This window comes from Mauremys reevesii, linkage group 10 (genome assembly GCF_016161935.1).
Source record: "Mauremys reevesii isolate NIE-2019 linkage group 10, ASM1616193v1, whole genome shotgun sequence".
In the NCBI taxonomy this organism is placed as follows: domain Eukaryota; kingdom Metazoa; phylum Chordata; order Testudines; family Geoemydidae; genus Mauremys; species Mauremys reevesii.
In genome coordinates, this window is record NC_052632.1 from 17,952,803 (window position 1) to 17,971,573 (window position 18,771).

Sequence of the window (18,771 nt, forward strand, 5' to 3'; positions counted from 1 at the left end):
GACTCGGTTACCCTGTTTGGACATGTGTCATACCTATACCTTAGGACAGTGGTCCCCAGCCTTTTTCGTCTGGTGGGCGCTGGGCGATGAGCCACTGAGGACCGTGGCCGGCAGACAAGCATCTGCCGAAAAGAGCAAGCACCGCAAGCGCGCGGCGCGAGGCGCCGCTTGAAATGAAAGCATCATCAAGCAGAATCTGCTGAAATGCTGCTGAAATGCAATCAAAACATTCGCTTGCTTTGGCGCGATGCCTCTGGTGGCATTGCTTCTTTGCTTGATGTGCTTGTCTGTTTATGTATGCAGATAGGAGAGATGATGATGGCGCCTGGCCCCACGCACGGGCACCCATGGGCACCACACACTGGACCAGAGATGAGAGATGATGTTGTTTATGTTTAAGCTAGTAGTAGTTATAGATTTGATTTTTTATTATTTTTTTTTTTTTTTTTTTTTTTTATTTTGGGGGGAGGATTTAACAAGGAAATTACTTGTTGTTCACTTGTTAAGTGAGGTTTATTGCGACGCTGAAGCATAGGCCCAGACTCTCTCCCCGGTTCTGGTTTCTTTGGGCTGCTCCAACAATATAAAGAGTTGGAATTTGGATGTCTTTCAACTGAGAATTTCCCTGGCATAGTGCAATTCCCAAATGGCAAGAAGCTGGTATCGTCTGCTTGAGTCAGACAGAGATTCAGGCAATTATAACTGACTCCCTTGCGGACCCTCCTCTGCTGCCCTGAATGGATCTTGGCTGCAGCAGAGAACCAGACCTAGAGCATTACAGAGCAGCCTGCGAGGTGGAGAGTTCATGAATTGGAAATAATTTATCCTCATCCCACAAATTAGTAATCCTGACAGATCATGGCTTTTATTTAGTGCATGCAATCAGCCTGCTGAGCCAAAGAGTTGTGGAATGTAGCAAAGAGGGTGCTGTCTGGATTCTGTTTAGCTAGGGTTGTCTTAGCATCACAGCATCAATTACAATTAAAAGCTAGGTCCCTTCCTTTTTACTTTCTTGCCATATCAGGTCAAGATTTTATACTTCTAATTAACAAACAAAATACACTGCAGTGAAATGTGACAATAGAAACAAACAATAGAAACCTTAAACATCAGAGTGCCACAAATGAGATTGTACTCTCTTAGGAGTGAGCACATCTAATAGGCATGAACATGATTGCCCACCTACCATGGAATTGCAGATGCTCCTTGGAGTCCCCTATGTGTTAACAGGACCTCAGTTGCCATATATGACAATCTGGGTAGAGGACTCTGTATGTGCACTAACAAAGAGGGAAGACAACCGTAAAGCCTAATCCCTTCTTCCTCAGCTGTCTGGCATTTGAGTTTGTCACCCATGTCAATGGAAGGCTTTGTGAAGATTTCACAGATCTGTACCAGTGAACCAGATTTTAGAGCTTTTAAAGCAGTAATTTGTTTTCTCAAGGTTATAAACATATTGTGTCTATAAGAATTCTCAAAAATACACACAACAGTTTCACAGGCTTGTTCACCAAGTAATAAAAATATTTTACCATTTTTTGCTCACAGACAGTACTTATTTTTTATTACAGGGAATCATACTTGTAGAGGATTTCTTTAGTTTCCATTCAGCTCAGCTCCTCTTACTCATATATGTAATTTCTTATACAATCTATTCATAGAGCATCTTGAAAAAGTAATAATTGTGTTAGAGAGAGCCTGCTAGGCTAAGTGTGAAGAAGCCAGTATATGAATTAAGATGTTTGCATTTAGCTATGTGTTTGAAGCAGGAAATCACTATGCAGTGAAATCAGATGTTGCAATGATTTTCACCCTCTGATGATTTTTATCCTGAAGAACTGTGCTTGCTGATTTAAAAAAAAAAATCAGCTGCTAACTCAAAATGCATTTAATTACCATGTCTTGCTTTAACAGTACATTCCTCTTTAGCTCATCTGGCTTTTCTCTTTCTATATTATTTCTTGCCTCTACCTCAGTATCGGCTGGAGCTATTACAGCTCCTATGCCTGCATGGAGCTCCTATGCTAATTTTCCTCCCTCTGTTACAATAATACTGTCTGATGATAAAAAAAAAATGGAGCTGTGTAAATGTGTGTTTTGCATGGGTTTAATATCTTCAGCATGCTAGTTAATAGCCATTATAGTATTATAAAATGGATTCTAAAGAATTCTGGATTGTGGTTATTTGAACCAGTCATATGACCCTGCAGTTAATGAACACTATTACTGTGTTCAGAACTTCTTTTCAAGTAGGTAACCTCTTTGCCATCATTAATAAGCATATAGATCGGGGTAGGCAAACTTTTGGCCCAAGGGCCACACTGGGGTTGCTAAACTGGATGGAGGGCTGGGTAAGGAAGGCTGTGTCTCCCCAAACAGCCTGTCCCCTGCCCCATCTGCCCCTTCCCACTTCTCGCCCTCTGACTGCCCCCCCCTCAGAATCCCCCACCCATCCAATCCCCCTGCTCCTTGTCCCCTAACTGTCCCTTCCCATCTCTCCCTCCTCCCCCATGCCCCTAACCGCCCCTGGCACCCCACCCCCATCCAACCCCTGCTCTCAGTCTCCTGACTGCCCCGACCCTCCACACCCCCGCCCCTGACAGGCCCCCTGGGACCCCACACCTATTCAACCCCCCCCGTTCCCCATCTCCTGACCACCTCCCCGAACCTTCACCCCATTCAACCACCCTCTGCTCCCTGTCCCCTGACTGCCCCCCCAGCCCACTTACCACACCAAGCAGAGTATGCAGAGCAGCATGTCTGGCTGCTGTGCCGGCCGGAGCCAGACACGCTGCTGCTCTGCTCCGCAGGACCACGCAGCTCCGCTGCCCAGAGCGCTGCCGAAGCAGCAGCGTAGCTCTGCGGGGGTGGGGGAAGGAGGGAGAGACGGGGGGGTCACTAGCCTCCCTGGCTGGGAGCTCAGGGGCCGGGAAGGACAGTCCCGCAGGCCGGATGTGGTCCAAGGGCCGTAGTTTGCCCACCTCTGATATAGATCAATGCAGGAGATGCACTTGAATTTCAGCAGCTGAAAAAGTCACAAATAGGGACTTTCAAATAATTTTGAATTAAAATAATGAAAAAGTAGGTTTTCCCCCCTAATTCCCCTTTTCTGTGTATTGTGTTCCCTCTCTGCTTGTGGCCTTGATTATTATTTTTTTTTCAGGAAAAAAAAAGCCCTCCAATTTTGCACCAATTGTGCAGATGTGCCATTATGGGTACACTTTATAGCACATAAATGTCTAAGAACCTGTTTGCATTCACAGATCATCTACTTGAATGTCCGTGTGCTATAAAATGCACTTTCAATATTGAGCTTGTATTTGTTTGTGGAGACAAAACGTGAGGCTGAAAATAGGCCCCATTTTTTTATTCTCTCCCTAGGTGGTTGTGACACAGACCCTTCCCATTCCCCTCCCGAGTTCTTCATGTTACATCCTTCCTCCTTTCTACTCCCCATTCCCTCTGCTTAAGTTTTCTTTTTCCTTCCTCTCCTGCTTTGCTCAGGATTGAGTCTCTCTCCTCCTGGGCTATGCTTTTTTGTTATATAAAACTCAAATGGAAGATTGGTTGAGTTTCCAGCCAAATAGAATTTAATTGGGCCAGGGGGAGAGCCTGGTGGGGAAGCACTGGAGGGAGCTGCAGCCTGACAAGAAAACTTGAAGCAGAGAAAAAGAGGTTGTTTAAAAAAGTTAGTGTCCTGGCCCAGTCATAGGTAAACCACTCACCTCCCCCGCTTCCCCTCTGCCTCATCAGTTTCTTTACTCCAGCATGATTTATTCAAAGCAATCAATGGAGCTGCTGATTAGTAAAGTCTTATTTGTCAAGATTTTTAGTTGTTTGGGTGGGGAACATTCTAATGGTGCTTTAGCCTGTGTTAAATTAACACAGACAAACATTTTCCTGGCTTAGGGAAACATTTGTTTAAAAACTGGCCTGTAACCTTATAAGTGTTACCAAGGAATTGGACGACCTGAGTTGTATTTCCAGCTTTGCCATTGATTCTCTGTGTTCCCCATAGCAGGTAATTTCATCAATTTGTCTTTTTTTTCTCACATGTGCAATGGAGATATTAGCAACATTTAAGTGCTTTGAAATGATATTAAGGGTGTGTTTCATGTTTGTCCCACCCATCCTATGTCCTTGACTGTTCTTCTTATTCTGTGCAATATTTTGCAATCTTACTCACAGGTTTAAACGTGCATTTCACTTTTGATTGTTAAACATCCTGGCAGCAGACTGTGTAACTTGTGTGAAGAGTCTGATGGAATCTAACTGAGCTGACTTAATTAGTGTGCGCCAGTTTGGGGCTGGGAACAAGCTGTTTACTTTCATAATGCTTGTGTGCTGTTATTCCTGGTGTGAAGTGTATAGCTTTCAAAAGTTTGTCATTCTGCTGCTGCATTTTGCATTATGGGACTTCAAAAAAAAATCCTACACTTAATTCTAGTGAGCTTTTTCATGTTTAATTCAAAATATTACGTATGTTTAAAATGCAATTCAGTTTAGACATTGGACAGCTGAGTCTCTTCAAGGTGTGATGTCAGATATTTTTAAAAAAAACAAGTCTCCCAAATCTGTCAAATAATCAAGTTAAGGAAGACACTCTTCCTTTTACTACCTAGGGTTGCCAATTTCGGTTGGATGTATTCCTGGAGATTTCATCACGTGACATCATCTTTCATTAAAGAATAATCTTTAATTCCTGGATACTCGCGGCCAGTCCTGGAGGGTTGGCAACCCTACTCCTACCCCTTTTGTTGTTCTCCAGTGAAGAGCTCTGTTGTGGATTTATGAACTTCAGGAGGGAGCAGCCATAGGTTTTCCCACATATCCCTTCCAATATATCTCCATACTGACCTGACACACTTCCTGCTTTTCTAATCTTTATCAGTAAACAGATAGTTGTGGTACCATATTGTGTGTTGCATTCATTATATCCATGAGGAGTAGGATGAGACCATTAAACCTATTTAATTCATGACCTATGGCATAGGTCAGGGGTCAGCAACCTCTGGTATGTGGCTCGCCAGGGTAAGCACCCTGGCGGGCTGGGCCAGTTTGTTTACCTGCTGCCTCGGCATGTTCGGCGGACTGCGGCTCCTACTGGCCATGGTTCGCCGTCCCAGGCCAATGGGGGCAGCGGGAAGCCATTGGCCTGGGTTGGCGAACCGCGGCCAGTGGGAGCCGCGGACCGCAAAACCTGCTGACGCAGCTGGTAAACAAACTGGCCTGGCCTGCCAGGGTGCTTACCCTGGCAAGCCGTGTGCCAGAGGTTGCCGACCACAGCATAGGTTGATCTTGCTGTCTTAGAAAGCAAGTAGCAGTTTCACTAATGATTTCAGTAAGTTTAGAGCTGGGCCCTTCAACCCAGGTTTCCAGAGGTAAAAGACTTTCTTCATTTCTTCACTGCACCATAAGAACCAGTGAAAAGGCTTGCACCATTTCTTAACTGTAGTCAAAGATTGAAAAATGTTCAATGTTCTTTTGAACAATGATTAAAGTTTTAGATAAACTTCAGCCTGTGTGCAGAATGCCATGTTTGTTTGTTTTTTAAATTTTTTTATAAAGAGTTGTAGTCGTCCTCTCCTCTTCTCTGTATTAGGGTCAGTGCTTTGATCTTTAAAAAAACTTATTACTGGTAACAGAGGGTGTGTGAGTATGAGAACATGCATCTGTGTACTCACTCATGCCTGAGTGAAATATGTACGAATGAGTCATGAAAATATATCATTGTGTGTGGATATTTGTCCAACTTAGTGTTTGATATAAGGTGATTTAAGTAGCCAAAGATATAGAACCTGCTGTACCACTTAGCTCTTTATGAGCCCACAGTGCCAAGGAAGCCTGGGACAGAAACTAGAGGCTTTTGTTTAACAGCTGTTCACCAGCTGAACAGGCATGCAAGGCAGTCAGTGTGCAGAGCTGGATAACAGAGCTTTATGCAATATATGGTTGGACTATTCATATTTTTCACAAAAACAACACAAACAATTATTTTAAAGAGGGAGAGAGACACTTACGGATGATTTGGTCAAAAGGTTTGTTATTTGCTGACCTCTTCATTATTATAAAGGTGGATATGTTGACAAGGAATTGGGCATGGGGCCTCGTGCTGGGCACTGTTCAAACATAGATAAGAGAGAGTCACTGAGGTCAGAACACTGCATTTCTAGGCTTTTAATAATTAACAACAAAAATGTTGTTGTTCTCTTAAAAAAAAAAATTACATAAATTGCTGCAGTTTTTAAATTGAGGGGAGTGGTGACCAGCATCAGGGTCAGATTTGGTGCCTTAATGGTGATTTCATGTTGGTGGAGTCTGGCATTTTCCTGAATCACTTTAGCACAGTGTTTCTCAAACTGGGGTCGCTGCTTGTGTAGGGAAAGCCCCTGGCAGGCCGGCCCAGTTTGTTTACCTGCCCTGTCCGCAGGTCTGGCCTATCGCGGCTCCCACTGGCCACGGTTTGCTGTTCCAAGCCAATGGGAGCTGCTGGAAGTGACGCGGGCCGAGGGACTTACTGCTTGCCACTTCCAACAGTGGCCTGCAGTGGTGAACCATGGCCAGTGGGAGCCGAGATTGGCCAGACTTGCGGATGGGGCAGGTAAACAAACCGGCCTGGCCCGCCAAGGGCTTTCCCTACACAAGTGGCGACCCCAGTTTGAGAAACACTGCTTTAGCAGATCAACAACCTTTGCTAGAAGGCAAGCGCATGAATTGAGACAATCAACCCTACAAGTCCTGCTTACCATGGTTGCGTATGGTTCTGTGTTAACAGCTTGGTAAATTAATACTTGTAGCTTCAATCCTGGAGCTTGTTACGCATGGGTGGATTACTGCAGCCATGTGCTGCCCTACTGATTTCAGTGGGTTCCATATGCATGCAGCATTCTGACTGCAAGCAACAATTTGCAGGACTGGGCCAGACACAGCAAATCTTGTCCCAGAACTGGTAGTCAAGGTTTTATCATTGTATTTCGGAGTGAAGAAATGAACGCCGAGGTTGGTATTACTTGTGTAAGAATTTACCATGCCTGTATCTATATACTTCATAATAAATTTGTACTTTGACTAGTGGGCAAGTGTTCTGAAATTTAGACCAAGTACTACAAAAGGTTTTTCAGCTAAATTTTGATTTTGCAAGGTGCTAACCAGGAGTTCTGATATATTATCTGAGTTTCGAATGACAGCAGTTTCTTATATACAGAAATCTGAACTGGATAGGGAAGGTGTTGTATGGCAGGGATGATGCAGAAATGGTGTAGTTGTGTGTTTGTATAGAGCCTTGCATAATAGGGTCCCTTACCTGATTCAGGCCTTTGGTTGCTATCAGAATGCCAAAAAAAAAAAAAAAAAAAAGAGAGCGAGAAAAGAAATTAGGAAATCACTTTAGAACCCATATAACCTATAATCATGTTGTCTCAGCCATGCAGATTTCTGAATTAAAGGATTTGTGTATCACATATGTTAACTAATTATTTTTTAGCTTTAGTGACAGTTACCAATAACATCTAAAATATATTCTTTGAACAACAGGTGCTGTTTATTTGCGTACTGTGAAAAAATGTGAAGTCCAATGTTCAAAAATATTCCTTGCTATATTGCTTTAAAATACACCGCAGAAGCTTCAGTGAGGAAGGAATAAACACACATGACATGTTTACCAGGAAACTTTTCCTTGCTCATCAATCTCTAAACAAAGCGACATTCTTTTTGAATAAGAAAGCGGCTGTGTCAAGATGTACTTTATCTCTGTTTTCACTTTCTCTATAGATATAGCACAGATTGCAAAAATTGGAAAAAGATTTATCTTGCACAAATATTTTCTTCCTACACTAATTTTCTGGGATAGTGGTCCCTAAAGATGTGACTGTTAAAAAGATCAATAGCAGTCGATGACATTGCTAAATTAATACATCGTTAATTTTCTTAGAGGAAGGACACACACACACAATGATTCTGTAGTGAATGTGGTGCTTGTGAATAGAGGTGATTTGACAGAACTAACCCCCCACCCCCCAAACTCCACAGAATGTATGCTGTATGGGTGGTCCAAGACTCCTCATTCTATCTGCAAATATACTTATCCCCAGACGGAAGACCACTTCTTAGAGTGAAAAGGTAGTTATTCTTCATGTGCCCAATCTATCCTTGCCCTCTTGGCTGAGGCAGCCAGTAAGCTTTTCCTAATGATTGTGGGGAATTTTGTGGGGCTGTGAGTTATGGACACCTGTCCACTAGCCACTGCATTGAGGACACAAGTTAATTTCACATAGGCCAGGGGTGAGCAAACCTTTTGGCCTGAGGGCCACATCTGGATATAGAAATTGTTTGAATGGCCGTAAATGCTCATGAAATTCGTGTTGGGGTGCAGGAGGGGGTGAGGGCTCCAGCTGGGGGTGCGGACTCCAGGGTGGGGCCAGAAATGAGTTCAGTGTGTGGGAGGGGGCTCTGGGCTAGGGCAGGTGGAGTGGGTGCAGGGGGGATTGAGGGCTCTGGCTGGGGGTCAAGGCTTGTGGGGGTTGGGGTATAGGACGGTGCTCCGGGCTGGGACTGAGGAGTTTGTAGGGTTAGGGGTGTTCAAGGCTGGGGCTGGGGTATGGGGTTGGAAGCAGCGGCATGTCCCCCTTCCATCTCCTATGCAGAGGTACAGCCAGGTGGCTCTGCTGCACACTGCTATGTCTGCAGGCACCACCCCTGCAGCTCCCATAGGCCACAGTTTCCGTCCAACGGGAGCTGTGGGGGTGGTGCTTGGTGTGGGGGCAGCGTGCGGAGCAGAGCCCCCTGCCTGCCCCTATGCATAGGAGCCAGAGGGGAGCTCAGCTGGAGCACCGGAGCAGGGCAAGCCCCAGACTCCACTCCCCAGTGGGAGCTCAAGGGCTGGATTAAAACAGCTGGTGGGCCAGATGTGGCCCATGGGCTGTAATTCGCCCACCCTGACATAGGCCATCAGACCATTATTGGATCGCAATATCTTTCCTTTATAGCTGACCAGGAACTGACTTAAGCTGGTGACCTAGCTGTGAAGAGCTGTAATATACTATACCTATCTGCTGAGCTAATCAGTCCACAGTGAGTCTCACTTTCATTAGCATGAACTTCAAATTTCTCCCCAAAAGTAAATCTGATTGAACTTGCCTTCCGTCTCTTCCTGCCACGTACTGCTGCAGAATAGGAAAGGAGGCTTGATTTTTTCATAAACATCCTTCTACATAAGAATGGGGAGTGAGGAGGGCATTAGTTATAGCCTTACACTTTCTATGATAGTTTTCACAGTAACATTTAATGGCTGTGTAAAATACTTAAAAGTAAACATGAATCCTTCTAAATCTTATTAGGATAACAACAAAAGGAAGAAATGGTAGTAATGAGGCTTGCAGATTGGAGCTATAGGGGGTGATTTTGTACACACCAGCAAGTGCTACTGGAAGACACTTGGGGTACATCTACACTGCAGCTGGGAGCATGCCTCGCGGCCCGGCTAAACTGACATATGCTAACTGCGTTTTAGCTAGCATGCTAAGACTAGCAGCTCAGGTGGTGGCATGAGCTAACTGCCTGAATACAAGTCGGCCTGACCCTCTGGGTCCATACTCAAGTTTCTAACCTGTCCTGTTGCCCAAGACACAACGTCCACACTGCTATTTTTGGCATGCTAGGTCAAGCAGAGCTAGCGTATGCCTGTCTAGCCGAGTTGGGAGGCATGCTCCCAGTTGGAGTGTAAACATACCGATATGTACAGTACTTCCAGTCTGAGTAGTGACTGTCTGTAAATGTAGCACCTTTGTGCTCAAATAACCCTGACAAATTCCTTTTTATAAATTGGCTCTAAAAGAGGGTAATATACTCATTTTTGCGATTGTCTCAGTCGCAAAACCACAGAATCCCATGTAATACTGAAGCAGTCTCTTTGCCCACCCAGTACTCTCTTTCAGCAGTATAAAAGAGACCCCCATTTTACATGCATGTCCTTTTAGAAAACAACTTTTCTTGAACACTCTGTTATATAATGCTTTTATAGTTTTATATTGAGCATAACACACAAAACTGTTGTGCCTTGCATTGTGCATTTTATTTAAAAGAATCCTCAGCACAACATTAACTGTTTTACCAGAATGGCAAATGGAAGAATTGATTCTTGATTCAGATGCCAGAAATCATTACTTAAAAAAAAAAAATTACCATGTGGGTTTTAAAGTGTGGTGTGTGTTTTTCATTTTTTTGCAGCCAGGGCTACACACATGAATCCCTGATATGCTATTAGCTTCAGGGCCCCTTTAATGCAGTTGCTAGAAATCACAAGTAAGGAAATAATTCTTTTTGAGGCTTCTGGAACTGTAGTTGCAGCTGTCACTTTGCCATGTGAGAAACAATGTGATGGTGCGAATCTTATTACCTCATGGGAGTTCTGTATATCCACAGTTAGTTACGTGTTTGCAATGTTCAAACACAATTTTTTTCTTTTTAGTAATTTTGCTTCATAGTAGACTGTCATAAATGTGTGCCATTCCAGATGCCACAACATATATAGAAGTTGATTTGTTCTTTTCGTTTATCATACAATCAATAAATCAGTGGGTAGTAGTACTGGAGCCAGATAATTATTGATATCAAGTTTATTATGTTGTATGTATCAAAAGGGAATCCTTGTAAAGCACAAAGTGGTAGTAGTAATGGAAGGTTTACATTGTATCAGGTGGCTTTGTGTTACTATCTAATTTTTCTTTCATGGAAAACCCTCCATATCTAGTACTTGCTATGGTGCACCACTGCAAATCTTTTGGGATTGTCAGCAAATATAAGTATCATCATGTGCCTGGAGATGGCCTCTAGCAGCAAGTACTGTATTACAAAAATCTCAAGCTTACATGTTCTCTGGATACCTACAAATTCTGTACCAAATGCAAATGATATAAATAGAAAATAACTATTTTAAATACTTTAATAGTATATATTTATCAATAGAAATCATGTAAAACTACCTAGAGAGTGATGGGAAACTAGTGAGCATTACCAATTCAGGTTCGAGCTTACTAAGTAATCAAAGAAACCTCAGATATCCAAGCTTGATTGGTATCTATTAGTACAGTGCGCAGCAGAAAGGCAGATGCATTACCAAGCATGTGGAACTGAAGCTTGCAGCTGATGGCAAATATGACACATGGGTCACAGTGCTGGTTCTTATTGCCCATTCTCACAATTATGCTCCTAGTTTCTTAAGATGTCTGCAGTTTCTGTTACTACTAGCTTCCTTTCTCTGACCCAAATATAGCTTGTTTTTCAGTACATTTCCAGACTTTGACTTTTCATAAAAATTTTAACTTCAGAATTAATATCTACTGCTTACTCATTATTTTGTTGTTATATTTATACATTATACATTATATTTATATATGTAGTCCCGTCTATTGCAGTTAAGACATTGCTTGCTTAGTCAAAAGATCAGGGTACTGTATTAAAGGGTCACTGTCTTTCTTAACAAATGTAGCAAGCTTGTGTTTTTTCCTTCTTAGCCTGACCATCAATGATTACGGGAATCTGGTTCACGAGTGAGCGCTAGGCCTTATAAAAGTCTGGCTCGTAGCTCAACATGAGGCGCCAGATAATGTTTTCAGTGTCAGTGCAGATAAAAAGCAAGTGACTATAGACCACTAAAGTGAAAATTTACTTGCTGTAAAAATTTGACTGACCCTATCTGATCCATAGGAAACTTTAGACTGGAACTCTTTTAGACATGCTATGTATTTTATGAACCTGAGTCCTGATCCTGCAAACAAACCTGTGAGTAACTTTTCACATGAGTAGCCTTATTGAGCTCATGTGCGCAAAGTTACTCAAAACTGTAAGTGTTTGCATGATCAAGGGCATGATACCTTAATGCCTGAACCTGAAGGTGACTCCCTGCAGCCAGGCAAGGCATTGTGGCTCCCTGTGGGCAATTTGTTGTGATCACACATACAGTCAGTTGTGGGAACAGGGCTTTTTCAGCTTCTGTGCATGGAATAAAACCACAGCTTGTACTCTTTCAGTATTACCACTAGGAAAGGGATAGATAAGAAGACACAAAATATCATGTCACTATATAAATCCATGGTAGGCCCACACCTTGAACACTGCATACAGTTCTGGTTACTCTATCTCAATAAAAAAATATTAGAATTGGAAAAGGTATAGAGAAAGGCACATAAAATGATTAGGGATATGGAACAGCATCCACATGTGGAGAGAGAAGAGACTACGAAGCGGAGGCATAATAGAGGTCTATAAAACCATGACTGGTATAGGGAAGTGTTATTTACCTCTTCACATAAGACAATGAAATTAATAGGCAGCAGGTTTAGAACAGCCATAAGGAAGTACATCTTCACACAGTGCACTGTCAACCCGTGGAACTTATTACCAGGGGATGTTATGAAGGCCAAAAATACAACTGGATTAAAAAAAATTAGATAAATTCATGGATGATAGGTCCATCAATGGTAACTAGCCCAGATGGTCAGGAATGCAAACCTATGCTCTGGGTGTTCCTAAATCCTGACTGCCAGAAACGGAGACTGGACAACGGGATGGATCACTCAATAATTGCTCTGTTCTGTTAATTTCTTGTGAAACATTTGGCACTGGCCACTGTCAGAAGACATGATGGCAGGTTAGATGGATCATTGGTCTGGCCCAGTTGGCCATTCTTGTGTTCTTACCAACCCTAAGCATTCAGAAGGCCCATAAAAGCTATGATGGTGATTTAAAGTTCACGAGACTCTTATAACTTTAGCATCTTTTTGCCCTTTTAAGGTTTTAACATTTTGGTTCTTCAGGCTTTTCTCCACGACCGTGATGGCTAGAAATGTATTTTTTTTAATGAAAGTGGACATTTTCATGTAACCAGATGATTTCATGTGCAGGGGCTTTAAGAAAAACACCAAATATCACAGGAGGACTCTCTATAGAATCATGAGAGATGGCAATGCTGTTGCTCGTATTCAAATTTTTATAAACAGCAACAATCCTGACAATGAAATAAATCATCCATAACTGTAGAATCCCCCCACCAATACACATGCTATTTTTGCACTTAATTGTTTGTTCATTCATAGTTCATGAATGAAGGGTGCAGCTATAGTGATCACAGCTATCTATTGCACAAGAATGTCTACTTTCTGGCCGAGCGGTTTATCATGAATTGCTCTACAGTATTCACAACTGTTTTCTTCTCTATGATTGAAGATAGAACCATCTTTGGAATTCTTTCTAGGGTACATTTCCAAAGACAGGGATGGACTTGATAGCTATGATCGTGTTGAGCCCAGAGCTGTGGTCAAGTCTGTGTCCAGAAAGTATTAAAAAATGCCAGTTATTTAACACAGATTTGGTAATGTATTCACTTGATCTGATTCTGCTCCCACAGCGTGCCTGGTTCATAATTCCCTGGGGTGTGGTTAGTTTAGTTATATTGTAATTTTGTTCTGAACGCAATTATTATGGGTCCGGCTTATGTTATTCCAGATAACTAGTGTACATGAATTAGAGTATTTATTCCATCATCTGTGTATTTGTAAATGTTGCTGTGCCTGTAAATAAATAAAGCATACAGAAAGTAAACTTGTCAGATTTCATGGAGTTGGAGAGAGATTTTATTTTAAACAACAACACAATGTTAGAAACTTCTGTTTCTTCTTGTTTTATATCTTGGAGATACACCTCTTACCCCAATATAACGTGACCCGGATTTAATGTGGTAAAGCAGCGCTCCGGGGGGGGGGGACTGCGCACTCCGGCGGATCAAAGCAAGTTCGATATAACGCGGTTTTACCTATAACGCAGTAAGATTTTTTGGCTCCCGAGGACAGCGTTATATCGGGGTAGAGGTATATATGAGGTTTCATTTACATTACAACGTGTGCTACGGAAATTGAAATTTGAAAGTAAGTAACCTAGCATATTGAGTCTTGGGAGTGTATTCAATAACTTACACACAATAAATGTGTAGTGGTGTTGAAATTCTTTGGAATTGAAAACTATTAAGCTATGCAAAATTAAACTGGTGAGAGTGAAGATATGGTGTAGCTTTGTGTTTGGTACTTCTACGACTATTAAGAGTGAACTAGAGTATTAGACTATTGTAGTGTTTTAGCTACTTATTAATAGGGGTGTATCTTGTGAAATGAAAGCTCTGCCCGTTTGATATGGAAATAAGTTTGGCAGAGGTGGACTGGGCTTGCCTCTCTCCCCATGTTATCTGAGCAAACCTTGCAGTGAGATGAAAAGGAGAGCAGCAGAAGGGAAGGATTACGCTCCAGTGAAAACAGCAATACTACCTGGAGTTTTCCTATGCTTTCAGATGTCACCAGCCGCTGCTGGAGTTTAGAGGGACTGCACATCTTGGTTTAACATACCCATTCCATTTTTAATAATCAGGAACCAAAGATGGCAAATCAACACTAAATGACATATCTTAGAGACGTCTTGCTCATACTATGTGGTAGTGAGTGCCAGTGCTGCACTCTGCTGTTGGAAACGTTTTGTAGGGCACATAAAATAACTACATTTCATTCCAGTCTGGTGTTTGGTAAAATGGTATCTCTATAAACTACAATATGTTTAAATAAAACAGATCTTGGTTTTGCACATTATTATTCTATGTCAGTTGCAGGGCATTTGCACTTGAAATGTGACTAATACACATTAAATATGCATGAAAAATCTGTGAGGAAGGGTTAATTTATAATGGGACTGGATTATTCTCTTACACCTTTTGAAGTGAAAGCTGTGTCATGGGTGCAAGTAAGAGCAGAATTTGGCCCTCTTGGTGTACTCCAAATTTGACTGGCTGGTTGTGAATGTGGCTTTTACTTGATGGGTACCAGTTAGAAATTAAAATATTCATTGGGGAAGATGCATTGTTTTAAGTGTCTGTTTCCTCTTCTCTTTGTCAGTTCTTGCACTTCTCTATATCTCCTCTTTTTTTCTTTTCCTTCACTATGTGCTTTACCCACAAAACTAAAACTAGGGGTCACCTGATGAAATTAATGCAAACAAGAAGTACTTTTTCATGCAACACACAATCAATCTGTGGAACTCATTGCTGTGGGATGTTGTGAAGGCCAAAAATAAAACTGAGTTTAAAAAAGAACGAGTTAAGTTCATGGAGGACTGGTCCATCAGTGGTTATTAGCTAAGAGGGTCGGCATGCAGCCCCTTGCCCAACACAGTTCTTAATCTCTGCAAGAAGCTGGCAGTGGAAGATAGGGGTGGATCACTCCAGAATTGCCCTGTTCTGTAGAGTCACCCTGGAGCTCTGGTATTGACTGCTGTTGGAGACAGGATACTAGACTAGACGGACCACTGGTCTGAGACAGTGTGGCCGTTCTTATGTACCCATCCCCTTTATTTCTGTCTCTTCTAGGTCTTTCCCCAGAATATTTTCCCTAATTCTGTTTTCTAAATTGACCAATCAATCTCTTCATTCCCCCTCACCCTAACATCCACCCTCTTACACACCATCAGCCCTAACTTAATGTTGCATACACACCCTCTTCCATGGACTACCAGGCACCTTGATATGCAGAGAACTAAACTGCAGTGAGGGTCTCACTGCTCAGAAGTCAATACCACTTGAAAAGGCGCGACCTTACCCGTCACCCCAGTGGCTGGATTCTTACCAGGTTGCTGTCCCTGAACATTTTTGGCAGCTCCATTTATTTTTGTAGATGCCAGCTGGTGTAAGTGTTTTGAGTAAATTGGAATGCCCTCTCCCAAACTCAAAATGCCACTGCCGCCGCCACCACACACACAGAGCATCCTGGGTGCTAGAGGACGAGCTTTCTCTCTAGGCTTTCCCTCCCACCCAAAGATTCCTGGCTACCTCAAGACTGGAGGTGATGGGGGTATTAGCCACTGTTTTGGGGGTTTAACCTTCTCAGTAAAAAACTCCAGTGTCTGCCTGTGCGCAAGGTTTCTCTCCCAAGCTGCAAAAGAAGACTGAGTCTTGCTACTTTGACTGCTCCCCAGAGGGTTCTGAATAGCAGTACTGGAACTGTCAGTCTGCAGACTCAGGATGACACTGTTATGTTTGTTATGCCCACAAAAAATACAGAGCAAGGCAAACAGGATGGAGGAAGATATCTGTTCCCTGGCTGTGGAGCTATTTAGTATTTTTTTTTAAGAGCCCAAGAGCAAGTACTTTAAAGGGCAAATTTCTCTGACTTCCTCATTATGGATAAACTCTCGCTGCTTACTCAGGTGGCAGTCTGATATGTTTTAATATAAAGATAATTATTGGCATGGCAGCGAATAGACTCACTTGTATTTGCTTAATAAAAACTTGACGTGAGTGGGCTTTAGGCTTCTTAACTTGAGTATTTTATGATTGAAGTAGTCCATGTATAGCATAGAGAAATGCCCCTTTTTTTCTAGCTAAGCGCTGCACAAATATTGGCATTTGAAATGAGAGCCAAATTCACATACCTAGGACTGCATATAACATCAGTCTCAGAGAGCTACTGATAAGGAATAACTGGAATAATTTATATTTCTTCACTGGCATAATGAAACAGTCCCATTGTATTTGAAGTGTCTTCCTCATGAGTATTGAATTTGGCAATGCCATCCATCCAGAAACTTACTTAAGAGCTCCTGAAAAATTTAAAACCTTGCATATGTCTTACAAGGAAAAAACATTACTACTGCACTTGCATGTTTTCATTTTTAGGCCTCATTAGGCTTTTCACCAGCAAACCACCTTTGCCAAGTTAATTTTACAATTAGAATAGCAGATATGCCCAATGTCAGTAAATGTACAGCTCTGGATTTGTATCATCATGTATTATCTAGCACCTAGAGACCTCAACCAGGATCAGGGCTGGTTTGTGCTACATGTTGTGCCAACAGAGCAGACCACAGTCCCTGCCCTGAAGATCTTATGGCCTAGAGGTATGTCAGCATTTTGAGCTGGAGGTGTAATTTCCAGATCCAAGACACACCTTCACTAGCTCTGATGGAGTTAGGGCACGAAAAATAGACGGGTAGCTGCAGCAGTGGGAGGGGCTAGCTGCCTCAAGTAGGATCCTGTCTGAGATGCTAGCTGTGTACTCAGGGCTGTTAGCCCCTCCTACCTCTCTCACCCTGGCAGCTACATTTCTATTTTTAGTGTGGTGGTTCTGTCTCCTCAAGCTGGAAATTACTCTTCCAGCTCCAGGTGTAGCCATGGCCTAAGATAACACAACAAGTGGGTGTAACAATCAGCTGGGAGGAACAAAGGACCGAACATGATGGAAAACATGCAGGCCAGATATGTGCACAGATTGATGGTTTTGAGGTGGTTAAATTTAAAATATTTATAAAACAAATATCAGAGAATCCTACTGGCGTTCTACCTAGACATCGTTAGTTAGCGTGGTGCAGCCTATTCAGTTTGTGTGTTGTAAATATCCTATTTCTCTGAGGCTGGTATGGTGGGTTGTACTGAAATAAACTGACATTTCTGCATCCTGTCATAATTACGTCAAGATAACATCTTAATTATATAATATTCTATATGTGATATATTGAGTGGTGATGTCATGTAATGCTCACTATTTTATATAATCAGTTAGCCCTCGGACTCAGGGAATAAAAGATTATATAAATATAGTAGAGTTTGCTTTACAGTTTAAAATTTAACTTGGATGGAAGTACAATTTGAAGTGGAAATAGAATATTTACTGACATTACTGCCATAATAAATCCTAGCTGTAGTGTTCAAACCAAATAACTTCATGTTTATCACATGTATTGTTCTTCCAACCCTGCTGCTTCTCTGCTCTCATGTTATTTATGCTGTCATCCTTAAAAACAAACCTGTTCTTTGTGTGGAATTCTCATGTTGGGTAAAATTGTCTGTGAATTGACTGTGTTGTAGTTAGGAAATGAAGCTGTGGGGTGGGACCCCAGATACTTCACCCATAAATACAGTTTGTTGAACTAAAATGTAATACAACTTTTTTTTTTCATGGTGGTTAGCTACTTTGCAGCTGATTAAATTTTCATGCGCATCCATAGAACAGAATGAACGGAAGGACTGAAATTTTAGTATGTAAATAGTGATACTGGGCATTTGGTTTGATAAAATTGTAAGGAGACTCTGCAGTGAGTTCTGACTCTAAGTAATGATTCATATGGCTGAGTGGTATGAGGAAGGAAAGCTGTGTGTTTTTAGAAAAAACATTGATTTGGCTAAGATATATGTGTCAATGTAATTTAATTGAAATAATGTGCTAATTTGCAGAAAAAAGGTGTTAATGTTTTAAGTGTCCAGTTATGGAAACATGGGAACTAAAATGAATTTGCACTAGTGGCCCAAGAAGAGAACAAGGTCAGTGAGTTCAGGGAGCTAAATGTCACATGGTAAGGCTAAGAATAGGTATAGAATGCTGGAGTGCTGATTCAGATAGTAATTTTAGTGCACTGCTTTTCTGTTTAGAATTCCAGGGTTATCTCATTTGAACTGTGAGGTTAGGCCTGCTGTTTTCAACATGGTTGATCAAGAGCGGACTTCTGCAACATTTCATCTTCCACAAACTCATGCATCCATTTCTCCTGTCCCTCCCTATTCCAGAGAACAGCCCATCTTCACCACCAGAGCACATGTCTTCCAAATTGACCCCAGCACCAAGAAGAACTGGGTTCCTGCAAGCAAGCAGGCTGTAACTGTTTCCTACTTCTATGACAGCACAAGAAACAGCTATCGGATTATCAGTGTGGATGGAGCCAAGGTAGGAGGTTGACAGATACATCTAG

General features: G+C 42.1%; 1 protein-coding gene across 3 annotated transcripts in view; it reads left to right on the forward strand.

The window, feature by feature from the left end:
* HOMER2 (homer scaffold protein 2) overlaps positions 1-18,771 on the forward strand; it is a 116,014-nt gene that overhangs the window by 28,133 nt on the left and 69,110 nt on the right. For all 3 annotated transcript variants that reach the window (XM_039492571.1, XM_039492572.1, XM_039492570.1), the window contains exon 2: positions 18,590-18,746. In XM_039492571.1, coding sequence (XP_039348505.1) covers positions 18,590-18,746 — 157 coding nt within the window. The remainder of the gene's footprint in view (positions 1-18,589; positions 18,747-18,771) is intronic.